This window comes from Cervus elaphus, chromosome 10 (genome assembly GCF_910594005.1).
Source record: "Cervus elaphus chromosome 10, mCerEla1.1, whole genome shotgun sequence".
Taxonomy (NCBI): Eukaryota; Metazoa; Chordata; class Mammalia; order Artiodactyla; family Cervidae; genus Cervus; species Cervus elaphus.
This window is the reverse complement of record NC_057824.1, coordinates 16,847,056-16,873,358: the sequence shown is the minus strand read 5'-3', so window position 1 is coordinate 16,873,358 and position 26,303 is coordinate 16,847,056. Positions and strand designations below refer to the sequence as shown.

The window sequence follows — 26,303 nt, the reverse complement described above, 5'->3', positions numbered from 1 at the left end:
AGCCCACCAGAACTGGCGCCCAGGCTCTAGTCCAATCCCTTTGAGCAAAAATTAACTAGAGGAAAGGAGAAAGGGACGCACGCGGCCCAGGGCCTGGCACTCTGTGCTCGGGGCAGACGGGGGCCTCTTCAGTCCCAGTGGGGCCCTCGAGGCCACAGTATTCACCGCCCTCCACCATGGATCTCCACGGGCTCTTGCCTCAGCCACTGTCCCACCCCCAGGGACGCCCCTGGCGGCTCACGTTGCCATAGCAGTCCTCGTCATCCTCCGACATGGCCGGCAAGTAAGCCGTGAGTTTCGGGGGCGTCTGCTGATGCAAGTCCTCCCACGTGATGGACTCAAAGAACGGGTGGGCTTTCAGAGGGCCATACCCCTCCATTTCTTCACAGCCTAATCGTTTTGTGGCATCTAAAACCTGAAACAGCAGTCGAGACACGTCAGCATTGGGGTTAAAACACAATTCTGACCCAAAAAAACTCTTCTGAGCAGTTCTCAATTCTTGGGGTCTCTTGGAACTTGGAAGGACATGGAGGGCTGTGGACAACGGAGTCACCCTGAGGGATCCTTTCACTTTTCTGGAGTCTCTGCCCCTCCTCACACAGGACATAAATCACGACATTAAAAGTTCATGGATAGTGGCAAGTATCCTCTTAAAATCCTAAAACAAGAAAAAGAGGAACTCGCTGGCTTCAATAAGAGAATGAAGAGTTCATGCAGAGGGCTCCAAGGAACCTCAGCATCTGACTGCCCCCAGCCCCATGGAGGACGCAGGCCTCCCTCACTGAGGACACAGCAGGAGGGCCAGGCGGGCAGGGGCAGACGGACCCCTCTCGCCCAGATCAAGCAAAGGGAAGGTATGCAGCCAACACACACCAGAGGAAGGACACTGCAGTTTCCAGAACACACAGACACTCCCTTCCCGGGCACCCGGTCCCTGTGCTGACATCTGACACCTCGCGGACCTGACTCCAAGGCAGACACCCACCAACGTCTCTGGGCGGGACTGACACCACCAGCCACGCAGCACGGCCAGCCCCAGCGCCCCGCAACCTGAAGTGCTGCGTGGCTGGCGAGCAACCGCCGAGTGCTAGAGTAACTTCCTGTCTCACTAAGGTCAAAACTCAGATACCTGGGAACTGAAAAGGCCTGACAGGAAGAGACTGAAGACACGCATCTACCTACAACCATTATCTACCCTCAAACGCCCTTCATTAAACACGGTGCCGCCAGGGAAAGCCCCTCTGACCACAAGATGAGAGGGACTCAGGGTGTGGCTACTGGATGAGCTCACCAGAAGAAAATGCAAAACATTTACCAGAAGTTTTTCCACAAGATCTCTTGCCTTAGGAAAGAATTTTTCAGGGAAGTCATACTCCAACTTAATGATCTTCTGAAATATAAGATACTCATTTCTGTAAAACAAGAAAAGCCGTCATTCTGGGTCGGGGCACACAGACCCCAGCCCATCCCAGGACAGAGCTGCACCCCTCCGGGCACAGCCGGCTCCCTCTCCCGCAGAGAGCCACCGCAGTCACTAAAGAGCCATCACAACACGCGCCCCGCCCCCCCCCACCAGGACCGCCCTCTCCCCTCCATCAGGCTGCTGTGAAGGGCTGGCCAGAGCCGGGCAGGGTCTCTTACCCGGCTCGGAAGGGAGGCAGTCCTGCCACAAGCTGGTATATGATGCATCCAAGTGCCCAAAGGTCTGAACTTTATGGGAAGAGAAAACACAGAAGAGTGACATTTGTAACACTTCAGCAGTGAGCAGAGCTCACGTCCCTCCGTCTGTTCACACCACCCGAGTCAGCATCTCACCCCTTCCCCTCCTTTAAAACCAGGTCAGTGTGCGGTGGGAACCTCGCTTGCTCTGGGCTCCCCTTGAGGGGGCCTCCCTGCTGGTCTGGGACCAGAGGGTCCGGCACACACCACAGGCGCCACTGGGCCAGGCCAGGTGCCTCCCTCGGGGGCAACCAGCGCCCCCACAGGCCTGGCCTGGCCTGACCAGGGAGCAGTGGTCACTCCTGAGGGCAGTAGCCACTGGCAGAAAAGCCCTCCTCCAGGGCCAGGCTCAGAGTCCCTCCTCAGTCACCATCGCCCCAAGGACACAGACACTGTTCGGGTCAGGCCTGTACGGAGCACTTCTCTTCCCTGGCCTGGACTCAGGTGCACAGCCCGCCCCTCATGAGCATTTCAACCACACACTCGGAAAGCCACCCTGGGGCTCTGAGCTTCCATAACCAGCTGCAGGAACCCTGGAGGGGCCGCCCCGCTCCCACCCACGCCCTCCCCTCAGGGCATCACAGTCCTCACTGAGAACTATTTTGCATACTTTATTTCCTCTGCAAGTTCTGCATTCTATTCCCAGCTCAGCTCTAGGAAAGCACCAAGAGGCAACTGGCCCTGCATGGCCAGCTGCCGCCCTGCAAGCCCTAAGCATATGAGGCTCGTGGGGTGCTGGACACAGGCAGCTCCTGAAGAGGCCACACCGGGCATTCCGAAGGCGAGCTCATAGGTCGTGGGCAAGACAACGGGCCGGTTACAGAGCTGGGGGCCTCAGTGGAGGCTCTGTCCTCGGACCCGTATCACCAGCACGGCAGGCAGATGAAGGACTCGATATGAGTTAAAAATGCCACAAATCAGAAATCTGAGTCACAACACACAGGTGGGGTGAAGGCATGTTAAAAACAAACGTGCATTCTCAATAACTAGCTCTTAACACGTGGCATTCTCTGCTGTCTGGTGTAGTTAAGAGAGGGAGCTACACAAGCAAACGCCGACAGAAAAGCATCGGCCTTGTGCTGTGAAGGTGTCCAGAAACGGGGGGTGGGGGGGGGGGGTTTGCGTGTCAGGGGGCTGCCTCCCTAGCTGTCCCGGGTCATCTGCAGGGAGCAAGACTGCTAGCAGAACCAGCTACGGGCTAACCTTCCACAAGCGTCTTACCATTTCATGTTTTTTAATATGATGAAAACTAAAAGGGGAAGCCAGTGAACATTTCTGGAAAGCAGTATGCACCAGTGATTTTTTTAAATGCTCAGTTAAACCAAGTCACTCTATTCTTGAAATTCAAAGCAGACCAGGGGGCAGTGCGGCGCCCGGCCTTGGGAGGCGCAGCCTGACGAAACAAGGGAGGAACCACAGCGAAGCTGGATGAACTACACCCAGGTCATAGGTGAGGAGACCACACAGCTCTTCAGAGATTTCTGCCAGCACTGTGGGGGACATGGGAGACGTCCATCAGCTAATCGCAGAGAGTGTGATTCAAAACTGGTCATTCAGTGTGATTCCAGCTGCACAAAAACTGCGTAAACACATATGCAACACAGAGAAAAAAGGAGCTGGAGAGACGGACGCACCAATCTGTGAGTGCAGGTGGGCTGGGGACGGTGAGGGAGTTTTCTTTGCTCTTGTTTTGACTGCTCGCCTTAAGGAATCTCGTTCCCCAACCAAGGACTGAAACCGGGCCACAGCAGCGCAAGTGCTGAATCCTAACCACTAGACCACCAGGGAACTCCCTATTAATTGCTTTTTTTAAGTCTTCGTATTTTCTATGAATTCTTTATAATGAAAAGGTATCATTTTTCCAATCAGGAAAAAAAAATTCTTAACTATTTTTAAGTATCACATGCCTTTAAGAATCAAAAGCATAAAGGATACCCACTGGCATGTCCTTCACGGTCCTGGTGTAGCCCTTGCCCCACAGACAGCCAGTTGTCCACACCCTGCGTGTCCTTCTAGAGGTTTAAACGCACAGACAAGCGACCCTGTGCCCTCCTCTCCCTCAGCAGAGCCTGGAGACCTTCCTCTATCAGCGTTGAGAGCTTCCTCTTTCTAAAAGTGACCCCAACGAGAGGAAAAGCCAGTTCCCGGCCAGCAGGGACACACTGGAGAGTCTGGCTGAGCGCGCCTGGAGGAGGGCTCCTCAGCAGAGCCCGGGACCCGCCGTCCTCGCTGGGGCCTTCACACTGTGGGATGCTGGGCAGCACCCCCGGCTCCACCCAGTGCCTCCCCCTGTGAAGTGTGACATCAGAACTGTCCAGACCAGAAGTCCCCTGGCGGGCGGAACTGCCCCACGGGGAAGCCCTGGCCCACAACAGCGTCTGACCACAGGAAGAGCTCCAAGTCTGCTGATTCAGTAAACAAAACAAACAACAGAGTCCAGCAACTGCTAAGACGGCCAAGTTTTCCTAACGTCCTGCTGCCCATCATGTCTGTGCCCTGTGGGTCCATCCATTCCCTGAGAGTTTCTGAAAAGCCTTCAGGCTCAGAAACAGCTGCTGTGCCCAGAACCATCCTCACCTCTGCTGCCTCTGGCAGTGGCTCGCCGCGCCAGAAGGCGGCCGTGCAGCCCACAGGCGCAGACACTGGCCGTTGGGCCCTGGTCAGCTCCGATGGCGCCAGCGGGCCGAGGGCCTGGCCCAGGGCAGGAAGAGCCGAAAAGGTCTCACCACAGAACTTGTCCCCGAACCCTGACGGCCCACTCCTACCGCCGCCTCTGCGTCCTCACCCGCCTCACACCTGCTCCAGACAGCCTCCCAGACGCCCCCAGCCCCAGGCCATCAGCGCCCACCTGCTTTACCTCCACTGTCTGTCGCCAACCCTCTCCACGCTCCAGACCTCCCTCTGGGAACAGCATCCCAGCCCCCGCACCTCTCATTTCCACAACTGAGGCCTCCGTCCGGGTCCTCCAAGCTGTGGCCACCGCCGGGCCCGGCTCCTGGAGGGCCGACCGGGCCCACCTGCACTCTGCAGAGCGTGGCGCACTCAGCAGCTGGCCTGAGCAGGGCGGCACCAAGGCCCCCGGGCTCCCGGCCACGGCAGGAAGCCTCAGGTCGACAGACAGACCTGCTGGCCACGCTGTTCCCCACTGCACAGTCAAGAGTTCCTACAGGAGCAAGACCAAATCTCAGAGCATAAAAGTAACCACCACCCAGGAAGGATAAGCAGTGACAATAAAGTTAACAAGCAGGTTATTAAAGGAAAGATACTGGTTAAAAGGCAAAATGCTAACTTCTTCCAAAGGAGGCTCGGCTAGGTAAAGGCCATGAAAGGCATTCTCTTAACTACTGATTTCACCTGAAAGAAGTATCAGCTACTTTAGAGAAGAGAGAAGCATGGGTCAGAGGAAAGCAGGTTACCTCTTACAGGCCGATTTCTCTGTGAGCAGCTCTGGAGAGACATACTGGGCTGTTCCCACAAACGAGTTGGCCCTGGCTGATGAGAAGAGGGGAGAGGAGACGGTCATGCTGAGACAGCGCTTCCACCGCGGATGCTGCCATCGGCGTTCACCTCTCAGGACGCCGCGGTCACCAGCCATCCGCCTGTACCCTCCTGAGGGTGGGACTTGTTGGGGCCCCACCCCCACATCCCCTTCTGGGGCCCACCCCCGCCCCAAGGCTCCCAGGTGGCCCTGACTCCAGGCAGCCCTCCGACCCACCCTTCTCCCGCCCACACACCAGAGTGGCCCTTGCCCAGTGCACTCCCATCTGCTCACTGCTGGAGCCGGGGTGCCTAAACCAGCCTTACACACACGCAGCGTGTGGCCAGGACTGGACCCCGCCGCAGGGAGACGCCCTCCTCATAATAACAGCTGAGGGAGCCGAGGGGCCAGAAGGGGAATAAGACTCAGGCGGCCCATCCCCCTTCCAACATTCTGTCCCCTCTAGTCCTAGACTGTGCGAGCAAGGCTCTCCGAGGTCAACTGCAGCCCTGCAGGGTCTGGTGCTGGACCCACCCATCACGGCCGTGAGGAGGCGAGACGCCGCATCATCCTAGGAGATCCTGGGGCTCCTCCCCAGCTGGCAGCCCTGACAGAGCTGCACCGTGGGCACAGCCGGTCCGTGCGCCCCCTGCCCCTACCCCGGAGGCATGCCCGTGATGGGTGTGAACAGCCGCTCTTGGCCTTGCCCACAGCCAGAGGACACGGGGCTGGGGATTCCCGTGAGCGCCCCACCGTCAAGTACTGTCACCCCACTGGTGGGTCCCCAGGGACACCCACGGCACCGGTCCCTCCAACAGGTCCCCACAGGGCAACAGCGCCCAGCTCAACTCCACAGGCTCCAGACACACCAGGCCCTTTCATCTGGCCTGACCCTCTGAGGTCAAGCTGACTTTTCCTTCACCATCTTTAATAACCTGGGCTAGAAACTACCGGTCTCTCTGTTCACCTTTTCCTGAGCCGACCTGGGAAGTGTGCCAGGCGCAACATTACATGCCAACCACTGAGAGGGCTCTGGCCCTGCAGGCTCACCTGGAGTAAGACAACGCCAAGGACAGGAACGGGCGCTGGGCGAGGGGCCCGCCTGCTGGCCCCCTGCCTCAGCTGTGGACAACTGGCTCCTGGACAGAGGGGTGGGAAGCGGCTGCCGTCACCAACGGGACAGAAGCCAGGGGTGCACCTAAGCATGCTGCCGGGGCATCAGACAGCCCCTCACCAGGACCTCTCCAAGCCCACAGGCCCAAGGGCCGCAACAATGCTCTCTCAGACTCGAGCTCTGGCCCCGCACGCCACAGGGGCAGCCGGCCTGGCGCGGGGCTGCTCTAGAGCCGGGGAGGCAGGACGGCAGGGAGCGCCTTCTCGTCTCTCCTTCTCAAAGCCCACCACCTGCTCCACCCAGAGCTTCAGTCCGGGGGCCATGCTGCATCCCCGCACAGGCTGAAGGCTCTGTCCTGGGTGCCTCAGCTCGGGCCCGCCTCAAACAGCCTGATGGGGTGCGGCTGCCTGTGGTAAATCTGCCAGACCAGTGCTATGTCTGCCCACAGCTGGAGTCTTCACCGCGCACAGGTACAAATAACCTAATACCAGAATGGAAAGGCAAAAACACCCAGGGCCGATGGCCACACCACTTCTGCATGCAACGGTCTGCTGCCCACTGGCCACAGTGGCCCTCAGCTCCCCACCTGCCATCCCTGGGGTGGGCACCCAGCAGGGCTTCCCATGGGGGAGACCTCCTGCCTGCGTCCAATGACCTCCAAAGGCAGAGGCTAAAGAACAGAGACAAAGCCGCCCTGCTGCCTCCTCCCTCTTTGTTCCCAGGTTTGGTCTCCAGGCCCTGGAACCACCAGCACCTCCCCAGGGAAGAAAGGAGAGCTGGGGATTCTTCCTCCTGGCCCACCCCCAAGCCACAGCACCCCCACCCCAGACACGCCCACAACAGAGGCCCCACACCTCCTCCCAGCGCCCTCCTGGGGCCGAGGGGCGCTCAGTCCCGCAGAGGGATCCAGCTTCTTAGGGCCCTGTGACCTGTGACTGGTCCCCGAGGCCAGGGACTCTCCTGCAGCCGCCAGGACCAGGATACACCAAGAGCTCGGAGATGATTGCAAGAGGAAGACAGCACAGCAGGAGCCGAAGCCAAGTGAAACCCTTCAACCTCACAATGAATCAGACATGTTAGTGAACACTCGACAGCCCATCAAACCAGCAATGACGAGAGAGAAGGAAAATACACAGTGCTGACCAGGATGTGAGGAGGAAGACCTTGCAGTGCTACTGGTGGGAATGTGAAATGACGTGACTTTGGGGAGCAACTTTCCAACAAACATCAAAAGCCACAGAGAAGAGGCAGGTTTGCCCTCTGACCGCGCAGTTCCCCTTCTGGCACCTGATCCTCCAGGATGAAGTCAGCATGGACAGCAGGACAAAAACACAACCCTTTGGGGGCTGGGCCTGCACAAGATACTTCACCCGGGCAGTGTTGCTGCTCTTCATAATAATCCTGCATTTCTTCTACGATTAATTTTTTTTAATGCGACTATTAAAAAGCTCTAGAAATACACTTTATATGAAAAGATAAGCATTACGCATAATTAAATAATTCAGGCTTTCACAAGTATGCAGAGGCATTGATGCTTTGCAATAGCTACATTTTGCACAAAACAAGTGGACTGGACACACACCCCCACTGCACAGCAGGGCTTTAAAGAGCAAATCGCGATGGCACCGGACCGTGCTGCTGTTGCTGCCACTGCGCTAAGTTTTCTGGGCCTACGTCTGCTTGTCTCCTGCCACCCTTGCTGCTTCCTCTTCCCAGGAGCCCCACCTTCTTAAAGGGACTCCAAGACCCTGGGGGTGTACTGAGTCACCCCCCCGGAAAGGAGCTCTTTCACTAGTCTAGAGATGAATCACTCCTCCACAGTATGGAAAAGAACTCCTGTCCTCAGAATGATGTTCTGAAGATATAAAGTAAAATATATAAGACTATATACATAACGAAAGTATCAAAATATTAAAGTAATAAATGCATAAGGTACCAGTGTCTGGTGTTTTTTTTTTAATGCGCTAACAAGATCCGGCGGTGAGCACAAACAACAGACCAGGACTCTGTGCTGACTGGGACAGGACACGCAAACATCTGTGGTTTCTACTGACAGACGTCTGCTCCCACCTTCATAACTGAAAAAAACGCTCCATTTCACTGAAAGGTTAGTGAAAACAAGGACTGTTCTCCTCTCCAGTTTCACAAATAGCAGGTTTCTATCTGCAACTCAGGTAAGAGCCCGAGAGCACATGAGCAAACCACAGAGATAATCTAGTTACCTCCCCTGGAAGTTCAGAGATCAGCCAGAGGGCAAACTCCCCCAGGCCCTGGAGACCAGGCCCAGAACCACTTCCCCAGGGCCACAGGGTCAGGCCAAAGGAGGAGGGTTTGAGCTGGGTTCTCATCTCCACCTTCCAAGCGATTCAAAACACCTGTCCAGTACCCTGGGGTGGGAACCACTCTAGCCACCACAGGTCTGCAAGTCGGACCCCGAGGTGCCAGCGGGGGTAGAGGGACCAGACATGCTGCTGAGGTCCGAAGACACCCACACTCTCTCCAAAGCCAAAAGTGCAGACTGCCACTGTCTTACCCATGAACCCACATGTGAGGCAAAGCAAACACTCCATAAAATGTGCTCATTAGCCCTAGGTCAGAAGACAAGCAAACTGAATCCAGCAACACATAAAAAGGAGTGTGCACCATGACCAAGTGGGATTTATCTTGCAAATGCAAGGGTGGTTCAGCACGTTAAAAGCCAATCAATTTATGACATCACATCATTAGAATAAAGGACAAGGACGTCCTTGGTGGTCCAGTGGTTGAGAATCCACCTGCCAATACAGGAGATGCAGGTTCAACCCCCGGTTCAGGACAATCTCACATGTTGCGGGGCAACCAACCAAGCCCGTGTGCCCCAACTACTGAGGCCCGCATGCCTAGAGCCCCTGCTCTGCAACGAGAAGCCAATGCAATGAGAAGCTCGTACACCGCCACGCAGAATAGCCCCCACCTGCCACAACTAGAGAAAGCCCATGCATAGCAACAAAGACCCAGCACAGCCGTAAAGAAATGAAGAGAACAAAAACCACATGACCAACTTGACCAAATGCAGAAAAAGCATCTAACAAAATTCAATACTCATTCATGATGAATTACAAAACAAACTAGGAACAGTAAGGGAACATCCTCAACCTGAGAAAGACTCCATGAAAAACCCACAAGGAATATCACACTCAGTGGTGAACATCAACAATCAAAGACTGAACGCTCTCCCCCTAAAATCAGTGACAAGACAAGGATGCCCGCTCTCGCTAGTCAATGCGAGGGTCAAAGCAGGAAAGAACATGAAGCAAAAGGCATCCTGGCTGCAAAGGAAGTCAAACTATCTCTAATGACAGATGACACCATCTTATACATAAAAGGTCCCCAGGAAGTTGCTCAGAAACTATCCCAAGTAATACACAAATCCATCCAGGCCGCAGGACGTAAGATCAGTACACCAAAAAGGTCAACCATATTCCTAAACACTCTCAATAAAAAAATCTGAAAATTAAGAAAACAACTGCATTTACAATAACCTCAAAAGTAAAATTAAAAATTCTTAGGAATAAATTTAACGAAAGAAGCACAAAGATTATAATACCCAAAACTACAAAACTTTTTTGAAATTACAGAAGCTATACACAGAAAGACATTCCACAGTCAGAAGACAACACTGTTAAGACAGCAGCACTCCCAAACCGACCTGTCCACGCAACACAAGCCCCGCCCTGACCCCCGCTGGCTGTCACTCAAGCACACCAAGGCTGCAGCCTGTCTGAGAACTGCACCCCTTCCAAGGCTGAGGGACACTCCACTGGACAGAGAGCCACACTTTGTCTATCCGTCCGTCAGCTGATGGACACCTGAGCTGTTTCCACTCCTTGGTTATTACAAACAAAGTTGTTATGAGCACCAGTGTACAACCTTTTATATAAATGTTTTTCAGTTCTCTTGGACATATTAACTAGACGCTGAACTGTCGATCACAACATAACTATGCTTAACCTTTTAAGGAACTGCCAGACTTTTCCAAAGCGGCTGCATCATTTGACAACCCCATCTGCAGAATATGAGGGCTTCAATTTCTCCCCAACCTTGCTAACACTTCTTATGGTCTTTTCGACCACAGCTATCCTAGTGGGTGTGGAGTGGTGTCTCACTGTGGTTTTGAGTTGCATTTCCCTAAGGATCTTGAGCATCTTTTCATTTGTTTATCAGCCCCTTGTTTCTCTTCTTTGGAGAAAATATCTATTCAGACCCATTAAAAAACTTTTTTTTTTCTTTTTTGGTTATGAGTTCTTTATATATTGTGGGTACAAGTCCCTTATCGGATACAGAAGCTGAAATTTTTTTTTTCCTCTTCAACCCCATGGGTTGTCCTTCTCCACTTTTTTTTAAATTAAAAGCAAAAATTTATTGATCAAATGGTCATTTCCTATAGACTAAATTGTAACTGACATTCTTACACGTATGCATGGAATTTGCAAATTTCAACATATTAAACTGAAGCAAGAACAGGGAGCCCTCTCTTCCAGAGATGGTTCTCCTGGAGACCTTGTATCAAGCCCAAGTCCAGCCCTACAGGTACTGCGTCCTGAGTAAAATCTCCATAGGTGTGTACTGTATATTGCTGCGAGCCAGCAAAGCCAATGGTGGTGAGAAAGAGAGAAGGTCTTAAGGGTGCTGAATGACAGAAAGAGCTAATGGAAGCATAGAAAAGTGACAGGCACAACATGAGATTATGCCAACATTTTTAAATTTCAAATGCCGTTAAAATAATGCCAGCCTCCCAACTCTGTACTGAGGCAAAATGTCCGTGTCAAAAAGACCCCCAAGGGACTGGGTGTTTCTACAAAGACCTGGTAACACTGAGGGGCATTCTTCCCTCTCAGACCATGGTCCTCACATTTGGCATCCCCAGACCATTCAGCCTCTTTCCCTTTGGACTTTGGCTCTGTTAAATTTCTATACGGTTTTTTTTTTTTCTTTCCCAATTTCACTGATTTCTGCTCTTATTTCTTTCCTTTTATGTATTTTTTTCTTTTCCCTTCTAAATGCTTTTATTTTTAATTTTTTTTAAATTGAAAGATAACTGCTTTACAGAATTTTGTTGTCTTCTGTCAAACCCTGACATGAATCAGCCAAAGGTATACACATATCCCCTCCCTTCCGAACCTCCCTCCCGTCTCCCGCCCCATCCCACCCCTCTAGGTTGATACAGAGCCCCTGTTTGAGTTTTCTGAGTCATTCAGCAAATTCCCATTGGCTATCTATTTTACATATAGTAATGTAAGTTTCCATATTAATTCTCTCCATACATATCACCCTCTCCTCCCCTCTCCCCATGCCCATAAGTCTATTCTCTATGTCTGTTTCTCCACTGCTGCCCTGTAAATAAGTTCTTCAGTACCATTTTTCTAGATCCCACATATATGTGTTTGAATACAATATTTATCTTTCTCTGACTTACTTCACTCTACATAATAGGCTCTAGGTTCATCCACCTCATTAGAACTGACTCAAAGGCATTCCTTTTTATGGCTGAGTAATATTCCACTGTGTAGTATGTACCACAACTTCATCCATTCATCTGTCAATGGACATCTAGGTTGCTTCCATGTTCTAGCTATTTTAAATAGTGCTGCAATGAACAACGGGATGTACATGTGTCTTTTTCAATTTTGATCTCCTCAGGGTATATGCCTAGGAGTGGGATTGCTGGGTCATATGGTGGTTTTATTCCTAGTTTTTTAAGGAATCTCCATACCATCTTTCATAGTGGCTGTTCAGTTTACATTCCCACCAACAGTGCAAGAGCGTTCCCTTTTCTCCACACCCTCTTCTGCATTTATTGTTTGTAGACTTCTTGATGAAGGTCATTCTGACTGGTGTGAAGTGATATGTCATTGTAGTTTTCATTTGCATTTCTCTAGTAATGAGTGATATTGAGCATCTTTTCATGTGTTTATCAGCCATTTGTTTATCATCTTTGGAGAAAATGTCTACTCAGACCCATTAATATTTTTTTGTTGTTGTTACAAATTCTTCATATATTCTGAGTACAAGTCCCTTATCAGATACAGGAGCTGAAAATTTTTTTCCTCTTCAGCCCCACGGATTGTCTTTTTCACTTTCTTAATGTATTGAAGCACCAAAGTTTTAAAACTTGTTCTGCTGCTTATACTTTTGGTACTGTATCTAAGGAACCACTACGTCACCCAAGGTCATGGATATTCCAATGCCTTCTTCCAAGCGTGTAATCATTTTAGCTCCTACATTCAGATCTCTGATCTATCCAAGTTAACTTCTGTGTACGGTGTGAGGTGGGGTAATAATGTTTTTGATGAACTGGTCATCAGGACAGTGAACCAATTCACACTTTTCAAAAGCTGTAAATAAAGGGGAAAGAAGCGGGCATTTATCCGGCTTTTCCTTTATAATCAATGTCACTGGTTAACCAAATAGTGGCAAAGGAGAAGTTTCTCTTGAAAGAATTCCAGCTCCAGAATGAAAGAACTGGGCTACGATCACTCTGCCTTCTCTAATGAACCGATAGATCTAGGCCATTGCAGCTATAAAGGGCTGCTGACATCACAGAGGGAGAGATGACTGGATGTTACATGCTCCCAAATGAAGAACATGCTACGCACACCAGCCGCAGGTGTGAAAGGACTGAGCCTGAATGTCATCAAGCAGCCACATCCAACTCCCGACTTTCAAGAAGTAAAGAGGGGAAAGGAGTACGCTATAGGACTCCACAGAGGTGCCATCAACAAACTCTGGGAAGCTCTGCAAGACAAACGACCTGGTTTCTTCAACAGACACAAGGGGAAGAAACAGAGATGCCAAGAAGCTACAGATAAAAAGAGCAGCGGCAACAAAGTGGAGGCTTCTGTCTGAACCTTCCTTCCACCAGCAAACCCTCTATCCACCCCAGGATGTCTGTCCCCACCCCGCCAAGGTCCTTGTCTCAGGTACCCATGAGCCCCAGCAGAAGCACAGGCCCTACGTGGGGGTCCCTGCAGCAGCTTCTCAGGTCAGGGGAGCTCTGACCGTCACACCTGGCCCCACACCCAAGGTTCATTTTCAGGGTCATTTATTAATTCACACAGGAGCCTTGAGCTTCCTGCAACCTCACTACACAGAACTTTATGTTCTCTCTCTCTACCCCAACACCTGAACACAGTTTTCAGAGTTCAACTGCCATTCTGTATACTTTGAAGTTTATCATTTCCAGTCAACACACACCTGCAGGGCTGAAAGACACCTGCACCCCCCCACCCTGGCCGAAATGCCCCTGGCTAGCTAAGACATCCAGGCTCTCCTCTACCCCAGGCAGGCTGTCAGCGACTGTCACGGCACATAACCCAGCTAGGAAACAGCAGAGAGGGGCAGTGGTTAGGAGGATCTGCAGTGATGAACTCGCACTGGACCAGCAGGGAAAGCCAGCCCCCACTCACTCTGTGACCTTACAGAATGTGTGATCGGCATGCTGGGGCCACCACCCCTGGCATTTGCACACAGGAGACAGGCAGACAGTGGGCATCGTGAATGTGTTTTCCCCTGCCCTGGAGAACCCACAGTGCCAACAGGAGCTGAACGCACTGAGCCCACGCCCCTGTACGGGAGACCAGAACAAATGAAGCACCCAGCACCTCCCAGGAAGATGACTGGGAGGCTGAGGCACCGCAGGCGTCTGAGGCCCTGTGACAAGCTGCAGAAAGCGCCTGGGGACCCAGCAGCACTCAAGGACAGGAGGACCAACCACGGGTGCTGGGGAAGCCTCCTCCCGGCCCCCACTAGACCAGGCCTTCACCAACCAGGCCCTCTGCTAGAGCCGCCCGGAGGCAGGGGCTTCCCTGATGAACAGGCAAGCACCTCCTTTACGATAACACAGGTACTACAAACAACTGTCACTATGATGAGCACAGGGCACTCCACCGGTTTCTAAGAGGTTTTTGACCGGAAGCAGGAGCGGGGTCTGTAGGAAATGAAACACACACCTTGTTTACTCTCTGGGGATAATACTTTCGCTGTTCCAAAATCTGTGATCTGGATGTGCATGTCTTCATTTAACAAAATATTTTCTGGTTTCAGGTCCCTGTGAAAGCAGATTTTTCACACTTGAGATGAAATATTTGAAACAGTAACATTACATACTCCAAATGTAGCTATAAACAAAATGAACTGGTTAATACCTATCATCTTTATAGACTAACGACCAAGAATGCAAGTCTAAAGTTAGCACTGAACAATATCAACTGCATCCAGTGAGGACATTCAAATCAATCATTTCATAACTGCATCATTTTAATAAACTTTTAACCGAAGTATAATCTCTCATGTTTATAAAGAGCCTTTAAACTTTCTGTGGTATCTTTACACAATAAATGTGAATCAAACCATCACAACGCACACCTTAAACTTGGGATGTCAACTACTTCTCAATAAAACGGGGAGGGGAGGGGGGAGATTAAATGATAAATTTTTATGTTATGTGTATTTTACTACCACTACCACCAAAAAAAAAAAAATCTGTAAGGGAAAAAAAAAGCTCAAATGAATACTTTCAATTTGACTACTGGAAAATGAGACCAGAAGTAAGTACATACAGAATCTGACAAAGTAAAAGCAGCAGCCAAGACGGCTAAGAGAATCACTAGCCTGGCGAAAGAGACATCTGGCCAGTTTCACCTGGGATGTCAGGTCCGCGGTCTCAGCGTCAGGGAGAGGGGCCCGCTTCTGGGTTCCCACGGGGAGGTGGCCCACCCCGAGGAGAGAGCCCGGAGCCGGCCGCGGGCGCGGGGAGCAGCCGGCAGCCCGGCTCGGTACCTGTGAATGACACCCTTGCCGTGCAAGTACTCCAGGGCAGACACCATCTCGGCCGTGTAAAATCGGGTGCACGTCTCATCGAACGAACCGATTTTCCGAATGTATTTAAGTAGTTCTCCATTTTTGGCATAACTAAGGCCAAAATCTAAACATTGCATGGTTAAGGAAGACAGCAAAAAGTCATTCTTTTAAACTAATCTTAGCACCCCAGTAGCAATTTTTTTAAATTAATGAAAACTGAAGGTACCTGTGGCCAGAGATAGCTGCCCGGCCCCCAGCCAGGTCCCCCACAGACCTGCGGAGCTGGGTCTGGAGGGATCCCCTGGCCTGGCTCCAGGACAGGCCCCCGGGGGTTCTCACCAACAGCACAGAAACACTGGCCTCTTGGCCAAGTGCCCCTTCCAGACGCCCATCCCCAGAAGACCCCTGTGGGCTCCGTGAAGGGAGCCGCTGGAGATGTGGGCAGAGCTTCCACCCTCACAGCCTGCGCCAGCCTCGCATCTCAGGCTGTGCGGAGCCAAGTCATGGAAAGGTTCCTCAAAAGAAGGCTCCCGGCATGTGTGAAGTGAGAAGTTCCGTGGGAAAAACGCTGTCTCGCTAACTCGGACTCTATTGGCCCCCCAGGGGACTCGAGGAGCCCAGTCCTCTTCCCTTCCCTCGGACACCGCAGTGCGCTGTTTTGCTTCTCTTCTCGCTTTTTCAAAGCGGACTAAAGGCTGAAACAAGTGACGGATCCCATAGAACTGCTTCCTCCTGGAAGCACGTAACACGGTACCTCTTAATGGAAGCTACAGGCCACCAGGGGCAGGGTGACCCAAGGCCTCGCCCACCCTGAGCAATGGCTCCGGGGGGCTGGGGGTGGCCTGTGGTCAAGGTGTTCCATCTGGTTTCTGTTCACCAAGGCCCTGCATCACCCACGGAGGAAGGTGCCTGACACTGCGGTGCAGGAAGGACAAGGCCAGGAGGGAAGAGACCAGCAACCGAAGCTGCTCAAAGCTGTTTCTGACCGAGCCCCCTCCGTGGCCACCCAAGCCTTTCCAACTAGAACAACGTCCAACAGGCAGCCGAAGCGGAAAACCAACCTTACTTCCAGGGAAAGCAAAGGGCCTCGGTCAGGGCCCCCTCCCTCCTCGCCTCGCTCCGACCCCTCCTCGGCAAAGGCCAGCACCCACGGCCAGCCTCGCCAGTGGCCTGCAGACTCCAGCCCAGCCAACTCTGAGTGGAGGTCCCACCAGCCCCGGACTGGCCACAGTGCCTCCCCCACTCGGGAGCACGGTCTCCCAGAGACCAGCGGCCCCCGTGAGAGGCTCGGCCACGGCCACGGGGCCTCTTCCGGCTTCACAGGTTTTGCCCCTTATCTGCCCACTGAGTTCCTGTTTCCTGTGTGAAGGACACTCTGAGTTCTCTGCCCAGCCGGGGAGCTAGTGACCGACGATTCTGAACACGACAGATGCTGAGGAACACGGCTCCAAGTCCGTGTTCTCTCTGCCCACACACATTCCTCATTCCCCAGGAATACTCTCAAAGCTCACTGCTCCACTCCTCCTCCCCAGCACAGCGAAGGCCTCATGGCAGGAGACAAGGCTGCTCCCTCACCAGCAACAGGGGAATTCCTGGGATGAGGAGCACAGGCATGTGGCAGAGCTGGAGAGCCTGCTGGGCCCAATGCCTGCACTTTGCAGGCGAACCCAGCCCAGAGAAGTTAAGCAACTGACTCAAGGTCACACAGCCTGGAGCGCAGCTTCCTGAGGTCTAGTGCACCATTCCTGTCCCCAAGCTGGAAGAGGACACCAAGCGCGGGCAGGGGGCGGCGGAGGAAAAACGCAGGCTGGTCCGGCAACAGTCCTGAAGTCCCTCCACTTCACCCCTGCTGGAGGAAAGGCACCCTGGCCGTCTGGCTCTAGCGCCCAGCCCTGCCCCGCACCCAGGGAGGGAGGGCGGGCTGCCCTGAGCTCAGCCTCTCCTGGGAGCAGGGACTGAGTCAGTCAAGCTGAACCTCCAGAAGGCAAAAAGGCTGTCAGAACCCAGGAGTCCCCTCGAGGACCGACCTGCCTGCTCTCAGGCTGTGGCAGGGGTGTCTCCAGGCCCTGCTGCGTCTGTCCCGGGGGCGGGGGGGATACCCTGCAGTTGCAGGAGGCACCGTTCACCCCAGCAGGCACATCACGGCTACAGGGAGGATGCCATGCACGCTGGGGCTCTGCTTCAGGCAGAGTGTCTCCTTTGCTTTCTCTTTCAACACACTGTGCGCCACAAAAGATTTTGAGTAAGGTACAAGTCCCCCAGGTCTCGCTCCTGTCAGAGGTAAGTGAGCCCTTGCAATCTCCACAGGCTTTCAAAGGGGTCTTAAAAGGTCAAGAGCAACAGATATTGCTGGACAGACCTAGAGTCCCCTTTGCCTGCATTACTCTGGCCAGTCCCATCTGAAATCAGACAGCAAGCTCCCTCATCCAGTCTCTGAGGGCCTGCTCCCACTGCTTGCGACCTTGGGAGAAGACGACGTCAGTGCGCAACCTGCCGGAGCCTCCCAGCCAACAAGACGCATTCTCCAAGGGCCCTGCTGGAAGCCCAGACCTGGGACTCCAGAAAACTGGCCTGGAGAGCCCCCCAGGCTCAGAAAGGAGCATGAGGAGTGAGGGGTCAAGGCGGCCTCAGAGGTGAGACCCAGAGCAGGCTGAGGGGTGCTCCGCCGTCCTCAGGAGGCCCCGGGCAGCACGCAGGCGGGGCGGGTGATGCTAAGGCCAGGCGGAGGTGCACCCGCTGTGACACCGCAAACAAGCCCGCAGGACTCCCCGCCCCGCAGGCCGTGGTCGCTGGACCCCTTCACCGGTCCCCTTGAGAGCACACCAGGAAAACCAGCTGGACCTGCTCGCCCCTCTCGAGACTCGCGCCCCACCCAGACTGCACTCTTCACACCTCCCTGGGGGCTGATCCACAATTCAGGCTTGCGTCCAAGTACTGCCCTACCTGGCACTGTCCGGCCGGGTGGCCAGCACCCTCACCGGAACCAGCTGGCCGTGGCCCTGGGATCTGCCATCTCCACTCTCTGGAGCTCTGTCCTGCTGGGTCCGCTCCAGCCCTCAAGCCCCCCAGTCTACACACCAACCTGACCTCAGGGTCTCAAGCGGCAGGCACCAGCACGCGTGTCAGGTGCGGGAGCAACGTGCATAGGTTCCGAGGCCCCGGCCTCCCAGCCCCCTCCCAAGAGCCTCCTCCCAGCAGCAGCCCAGGCGAGAGAATGAGGCGGCTGCTCCAGACCCTGCTGGGCTCCGCACCACACTCAGAAGAAAACCCAGAACTCTTGCTGGGACTCCAGTCTCTTGGGCCCGGTGCCCCCCCAACCAACCCACACCTGCCCCTGCTCTGTCCAGGGCTCTGGCTGACATCCTCTCCTCCGACCACCAAAACCGCAGCTCCAACACTCCCACTGGCCTGATTCCTACACACAGCCAGGAATCATCCGTGTAGATCTAACTCCGCAGGGAAATGCAAGCCCCCCAAGGCAGAGCCCTCACCTGACACACCAGCGTGTTCCCACCCCGGCACTCAACAAGGCCTTCTCAATGAACAAAAGAACATTCAACTGATGGCTGAAGGAGCCAGAAAGTGGTGTGAAAGGGGAAACAGGATCAAGACAAGTTTTAACCCAGAAGGTGGAGAGTGGAGAGAGGAGGGCAGGAGGGGAGGGGGTTTGGGGCAGGCCCACCCCAAGGTGGGGAGGAGGGTGGAGAAGGGGCTCTGGCGACCCAAGGGCAGAAGAAAGAGAGCAGATGCACAGACTGAGGTTTAAGCCTGAACAAGGTTTAAACCTGAGTGACCTCCCGCATCGAGCTGCTGCTGGGGCTCAGACAGCGTCTCCGGGCAGCCAGGGGCCAGGAAAGGCTAGGTTTGGAAGAACAGCTGCAGGAGAGGGGCTGGGAGCAGGGAGCACGGGCCGGCTCGACAAGCTGACAGCATAGACAGGGCCCCCAACCCCAAGCAAAGGAGCAAGAAAAATGACAGTGCTCAGGGATTAGAGGACACATCAGGGAACAGGTTCAGGGGGCACCCTGAAATAAAGTGAAGAATCGGCAGGGTGTGTCATCCCTGCCAGAGAAGCAGCTGGAGAAGCAGGGAGCACAGCCCTGGATGGAGGGGCGGGGAGGGAAGGACGGAGGGCTGGAGAGGACCTGGCTCGGGGAGGACAGCCCCAGAGGCAGGGAGAAAGGTTCTGGGTTTCTGGGGGTCGCTCCCTGAATGTCCCACCTGGCAGCTGAGCCTGGGAAAGATGCCCCTTCCAACCAAACCCCAGAGCCCCAGGCCAGGGAGGGCAGAGTGGTGCCCACCTCCCAGGCTCCCTGGATGCCCATGACCCGTCTCACTCACGTCCCTGCTCTGCACACAGGATGCAACACCTGATAGATACTGCACGGACACTGGTTAAAAGGAGTGGGGGGAGATGCCTTTCAATAAAGGTCTAGCAACATCAGCATTGAAACAGTTCTTGAACTATGAAGCTTACCAACAGAAAACCTCACAAGTGGCTGTGATGATCTCCCTTGAAGCAATGTTCGACTTCAGTGACAGTCTGCAGTCCCAGGGGTCCCAAAGCAAGTGATGTGAATTCATCTGTATCTAGAATATGCTTGCTACCCTTTCCTTTCCAGGGAAGGGGCTACTTCTGAAAACAAAACCAGAGTCATGGTTCCAAAACAATAAGCGATTGCTGGCATGGCATTTCAGAGGCTTTGACTGTTCAAAGGATACACAGCTTTTCATCATCCTGAAACGTGAAGTAAAGTTTAACAAAGAAGGGATGATCCAGCCGCGACATCACGTCTCGCTCTCTGGTTACATACGGGACTTTGTTCTCTTTGATAATGTGGCGTTTCTCTAGAATTTTAACTTAAGAGAGAAGCAAGTTACTGCAATTGGAAATGGTGAGAAAACACTAAAGACACAATACATAAAGTATCAGATAACAAATTAAAAGTGTTTCACAAAACACACCCACCAGCTTTGTGATCTCTAAGACCAATAGTGTCCTGTCCCCCGAGACCAGCGCAGAGCCCTGCGAGGGCGGGCCGGGGCGCTGTTCCTGCTTCCTAGACACTGAGCAGCCTAGCTCGCTGGAGTTAGTTACTTACTAGCATATTCCCTTGAGGTTGCCAGTTCTCGGGCCAGGACAACCTGGTTTGGAAAGAAAAGGGGGAAAAAGAAGAGAAAAAACAACCAATGTAACTAGGGCACAGAGTCTCACGAGTCACCCTGCAACCAACCACAAGGACTACCCCGCCCCCTCTGAAATTCCTCTTTACACACTCTCGGCCCTGTGCAGACAGACACGGTCAGTGACTAAGATAACATGTTCTCACAGGTAAAGGAACAGATATTCCTCACATGTTTCTAGAAGGGTCCTCAACATCTGCCAATATTCCTTGATGTGGTGAAATATATATTCACAAACACCTTAGCACTGGCGTAACCATCACAAACTGTGGGAGGCAGCAGCAAGATACCTCCACAAAGTGGGTATTGGGAATTCCTTCAAAAAATAACTCTATGGAAATGTCCCTGGTACATGTTCACTGCAAAAGGCTGCCCTGAATTTGGGCTTTTACCAATAACAGTTACCATCCATTTCACTTGATGCCCCCCGCAGATGCTATAAATCCCACACCTGCCTGGAGGGCGCGGGAAAGGGAGGCAGGGCCACCTCCAGCGTGCCGGCACCACCCCCCGGCTGTGCCCTCTCCTGGCACAGCCCCGCCTGACCCTCAACTGACCCCCAACCCCGAGGACAGAGCACCGGTGGGCCCCACACAACAGAAGAGACCTTCCCCCACACACCTGGGCACAACCTGAGCAACAACCTTCCAGTGCCCAATGGCGCCCCGGCAGTGAGCGGGGGCGGCCCCCACCACCAGCATCCGATGCCAACTCCTCTCCTGCGACAGCTGCAGGGAACGGCCGAGGACCCACGAGCAGACGGAAACCCGCCTACTCCAGGGCCGTGAGTTCTATCCCATCACAGAATCCCTCCAGTTCATCCCAAGTGACCCTGGGCTCTGCACTCAGTAAGAGCAAGGCTGGATTACGTGTGCTCAGGTGGAAAGACAGGAAGGATCTCTGTGGAAGAGGAACCCTGGACTGCCTTCAGGTGCTGGAGCGTAAGGAGAGGGGCTGGTGAAGGGCCGGCCTCCCCGAGGTTATGGACCGACGCAGGCTGACAGCAGCACACACTGGCCAGGTGAGGAGAAAAAGAGGAAGGGCGTGGCTCGAGTGCTAACATTTAATGGAACCCCATCTGAAGGAGACACTGGTCATCCTTCTGTCGTGTGAACTCCACACATTCCATGCAGGTTTCCTATGTCCGTCCACGCAGCCCAAGCGGACGGCAGGAGCACCCTCGGGGAGCTGTGGGCAGGGGACCAGGCTTCCCCTCGCCAGCACCAGCTCCACCCCAGGGAGGGCCCCGCCCAGGATCCATCCTGGGAGCCGCCTCTTCTCCTCCACTCCAGCCCTGGAGATCTGCTGCAAGAGTGGTGGGAGAAATCTGTGGGGAGCAGATGGAATCGGAGACCCCAGGCTGCAGGACTCCCAGCAGTGCCAGAAGAGAGCCTGCGGGCTCTCGGGCTTTCCTGGGCATCAGGAAGACCAGACCAGCTGGGGCTTCTCTGCATCCAGAACAGATGGCACGCACTTTCACCCACGGTGGAAACCCAGGGACACTGGGGGGACGTCACAAACATGTCCTCATTTTCCAGGCAACATAAACATCCTGTGAGGGACAGCTGAGAGAAGCAAAGAACACTGCTTCTTTTACTGGACTCATGCAAGTAACTGCAAAACACCCAAGGTTCTTTCCAAAACAGTTTTTCTCTTTCTGAAAGAACCTGTGAGTACCAGAGCTACTGGGGCTGATCCTCAAAGTTGAAGGTTTTTATCATGAGGACCCAATTCTTCCATAACTTAAATACTGCCAATAAAAAAAATCTAAATTAAAAATGTAAATGGAGCAAAGGTTAACAATTAAAATGATATTGGGAACATGGGTGAGCTGTAGTATGTCATGTTCTTTGTATTTTGAAATATTTCACAAATGGAAAAAGAGAAAAGGAAAACAAATTTCATACAAGGTTTCTTCACAGAAAGGCCAGGCAGGGAAGTCTCATTATTCAGGATCTCTGCTGCCGTCAGGAGACCAGGGCGGGCGGCAGGAGCCTGTCTCTCCTGAAGGCACAGGAGACAAGACCCCACGCCAGCCGGGGGACCGCGGTTCTGGCCTCCCTGTGCCTGCAGCGAGCCTCCCGCCCCACCACAGCTAATAAGGCCTCCTCCTCAGCAAACAGCAGCTTTGCACCTTCATATCTTTGCTTGAAGAGGAAAAATACGACAAGACAGGTCAACTCTCTCAGGAAACAAAAAGAGTGTACCGCAAGTGTGACTCAACAGTACTGTGATAATGCTTCTGTTCATGAAGCTGAGGACACAAAGATCTGGAAGCTAGCAGGTCGTGGGTTGCAACTCGAGCAAACATCAAGTGTGTACTTTTTACATACATTTTAAAAACAGCAGAAATAATAAAGGTTGTTCAATGTTTCCCGTCTGAAAAGACCCTGATGCTGGGAAAGATTGAAGGTGGGAGGAGAAGGGGACGACAGAGGATGAGATGGTTGGATGGCATCACCGGCTCGATGGACATGAGTTTGAGTAAATCCGGGAGCTGGTGATGGACGGGGAGGCCTGGCGCGCTGCAGTCCATGGGGTCGCTAAGCGTTGGACACGACTGAGTGACTGAACTGAACTGAATGTCTCCCAACAACTGTGAACGGACACTGACACCAATACTGAGGTTCAATCTAAGGAAAACTCCCAGGGTCTTGCCAATAGGACACAATGATATGAAATGTCAGTTGCCAATGCCTGACAAGAATAAAATTTCTTTAGAAAATTAAAAACAAGATCATGAAATGCCTTTTAAAGCTTTCACCTACAAAAATCACAGCTTAGATATTTTAACCATCTGATCTGCCTGGTGGCAGCCAGCCCCAAGTCACCTTCACTACAGGAGACGAGTCCCCAAGGGGCCCGAGACACCCTTCTGGGGTGGAGCGCCACCACAGCATCTCGGCGCCCAGCTCCGCATCCCGAGAAAGGCCAGTGCTCCCAAGGAAAACACCCTCATCCGACAAACGGCAGCGGCGTGTACTCACTGTTGAAAACGAGCCTTCGCCGAGAATCTTCCCGAACTTGAAGTCCTCGGGCCGTTTCTTCCGGGGCTGCGGGGGCTGCGCGGTGTGCTGCAGAGCGCTGGCGCTCGCCCGGGGCTGGGCCGCGGTGCCGTCCATGGCGGGGCCCTGCCTGCTCCCCCCGCTGGGAACGCCAGGGGCCGTGCTGGACTCAGTCTGGGTCCTCACCATTGATGGGGATGGGCAGGAGCATAACACCACGCTGGACTGAATGGGAACCGTGTCATACTGGGGGACACAGGAAAAAAGAGATAAGGTTCAAGGCGGCTCACTTTTCTGAACGTATGAACTCAAGTCTAGATGTCGCTGAGCCCCCACCAAGCACAGGGCAGGCCGTCCGGCGCTCGGACGTGCAGCCCAGGCTGTGGCCCTCTACTCAGAAGTCTCGTCCCGCTGAAACCTCGCCCTGTCCCGTCTGCGTGCCCACAGACCCCCCGCCCGCACCCTCTCCCTCAGCACCGCGTACGCCCCCGGCGCCCCCAGCCCTGCTCAGCTGGCCTTCCCACCACAGGGCCCAGCCTTAACGCCTTCTGTGGCCTGTCACAGAGCAAGCTGGTCCAAACCCTATGACCTCAGGGTCTCCCGTCCCAGAACCCCTCCCTGCTCACCCACCCACACATGATACCAGGCGAGATGCACAGAAGGCACCAGGGCTTGGACAGAAAGGGCAGCTTCAGACTGTGTCCCACAGCTGGACAGGGCGGGCACCTAGCAGTCCCGGAACACGGAGCGTGACCGAACGCAAAGAAGAGTCCAAGAGCTGCTGCTGCGCATGCAAGGCACAGCTGATGGAGAAGAATGAGCCGCTCAGAAAGAACAGCAGTGGAATAATGCTTAACATCTTGAAAAAGTAACTGATTCAGAGCCAAAATGCTCACTGCACACCCAAGTTACCTCCAAATCAATTAAAGAGATGTATGTTTTTTTAGTTATTTAAATAAATTTAAAAACCTAACAAGGTTTTTAAAATTTACAATCCCTATTAAAAGAAGCCGGCTTCCTTGCAGAACTGACAAGATGATTCTAAAATTCTTACGACAATTCAAGGAATCCAGAATAGCCAAACAATCTCAAAAAAAAAGAACAAAACTGGAGGACTCACACTACCTGATTTCCAGAGCTATTCATTACAGAGCTATAGTAATCAAGACAGTGTGGTACTGTATAATGATACACACACTGGGGAATGGAACAGTCTAGAAATAAACTCCTAAGTCTATGGCCAATCTTTGACAAGGGTGCCAAGACCCTTCAAGAGGAAAAAGCCTTTTTCTGCCAATGGTACTGGATATCCACACGCAGAAAAACAAAGGTGGCTGCCTTTCCCACATCAAAATTTAACTCAAATGGATCAAAGATCTACACGCAAGAAATAAAACTAGAAAACTCTTAGAAGAAAATATAGGAGTAAATCTTTATGATCTTGGCAATGGTTTCTTAGATATGAAACCAAAAGCACAGGAACAAAAGAAGAAACAGATCAAAGGGACTTGATCAAAATTTAAAACTTCTGTGCTTCAAAGGCAAAGAACCACCCAAAGAATGGGAGAAAATATTTACAAATCATCTATCTGATAACGGACTTGTATTCAGACTATATAAAGAACTCAAACAATTCAATTAAAAACGAAACAAAACACAATTTAAAAACTGTCAACAAATCTGAGTAAACACTTCTCCAAGGAAAAAACCATACAAATGGCCAAAAGTACCTGAAAAGAGGTTCACCATCATTAGCTACTACAGAAATGCAAGTCAAAGCCACAGTGAGATTCCATTTCACACATACCAGGATCAAAGCGATAACAAGTGTTGATGGAGACACACAGAAGTTGGAACCCTCACACTGCTGGTAGGATGTCAAACGGGGCAACCACATCAGAAAACATTACAACAGTTCCTCAAAAGGAAACAGGTACCATACAACTGAGCAATCCCACTCCTAGAAATGAAAACACAGGTCCACACAAATCTTGTACAAGCATGTTGACAGCAGCATTACAGATAACTAAAAGGGTTGGAAAGGACAATCCACAGATAAATGAATAAACAAAATGCACTGCAGCTATAAAAAAAACTGAATACTCAGCCATAAAAAGGAAGTACTGATATACTCTACAAACCAGATGAACATGCAAACACTATGGGATGTGAAAAGGGCCTGACACAAAAGCCACATATTGTGTGATTCCATCTGTATGAAATGTCCAGATGAGGCAGATCTACAAAGAAAGGAAAATTGGTGGTTGTCAGCGGCTGGCAGGAGGGGAGAACAGAGTGGCTGCTGATGGTCAGGGGTTTCTTTGTGGAATGATGAGGATGTCCTGGAATTGGAAAGTGGAGACATATAACCTCATAAATACACTAAAACCACTGAATTACACATTTTAAATGGGTGGATTATACAGTATATGAATATCTCAATAAGCTGTTATAAAAATAGCTGTATCACAAATGACTACATAAATTTATATATAAGATCTCATTCGAATCCATAAACCATCAAGACTGTTTTTTAACACAAGAATAGGCACCAAAAAAACTCAAGTAGCTCAGAGTTGTGAAAATGTGTGTCTCAAATGCAAGCGAGAGCCCCAGAGACCGCGGCACACATTTTTAACTATGGCGAGAGGCTGGGAGGATGAATTATTAGATAAGAAGGACGATGAAGTATGCTTACAACACAGAGACACCAGAGGCTGGCAGGACTATGCCAACCCACACAGGACAAGCCGACCTGTACAGCGGTGGCTGGGACCATGAACCCGTGCTGCTACTAAGATGGTTCTGGACAGCGACACGGTGACCGTCAACAAAGTGACGACAGAACTCTCACCAGTGGGATACACAAAAACACTCACGAGAGGTGGACGGACGTACAGTTAAAATTTAGATGGCCATTAAGGAAGGATTTTTAGATAGTGTCGAAGTTAAATCGGAAATACAC

The 26,303-nt window shown here is 52.4% G+C and overlaps 1 protein-coding gene across 1 annotated transcript in view; it reads right to left on the bottom strand.

Annotated features, from left to right (window-relative positions):
• The window catches only part of PDPK1 (3-phosphoinositide dependent protein kinase 1), a 62,957-nt gene that overhangs the window by 13,571 nt on the left and 23,083 nt on the right, over positions 1-26,303 (bottom strand). The window contains exons 2-10 of the mRNA XM_043916005.1: positions 23,321-23,584; positions 20,252-20,294; positions 19,872-20,009; positions 15,129-15,273; positions 14,300-14,397; positions 5,136-5,211; positions 1,642-1,710; positions 1,316-1,412; positions 242-415 (exon numbers count right to left, since the gene is read on the bottom strand). Coding sequence (XP_043771940.1) covers positions 242-415; positions 1,316-1,412; positions 1,642-1,710; positions 5,136-5,211; positions 14,300-14,397; positions 15,129-15,273; positions 19,872-20,009; positions 20,252-20,294; positions 23,321-23,584 — 1,104 coding nt within the window. The remainder of the gene's footprint in view (positions 1-241; positions 416-1,315; positions 1,413-1,641; positions 1,711-5,135; positions 5,212-14,299; positions 14,398-15,128; positions 15,274-19,871; positions 20,010-20,251; positions 20,295-23,320; positions 23,585-26,303) is intronic.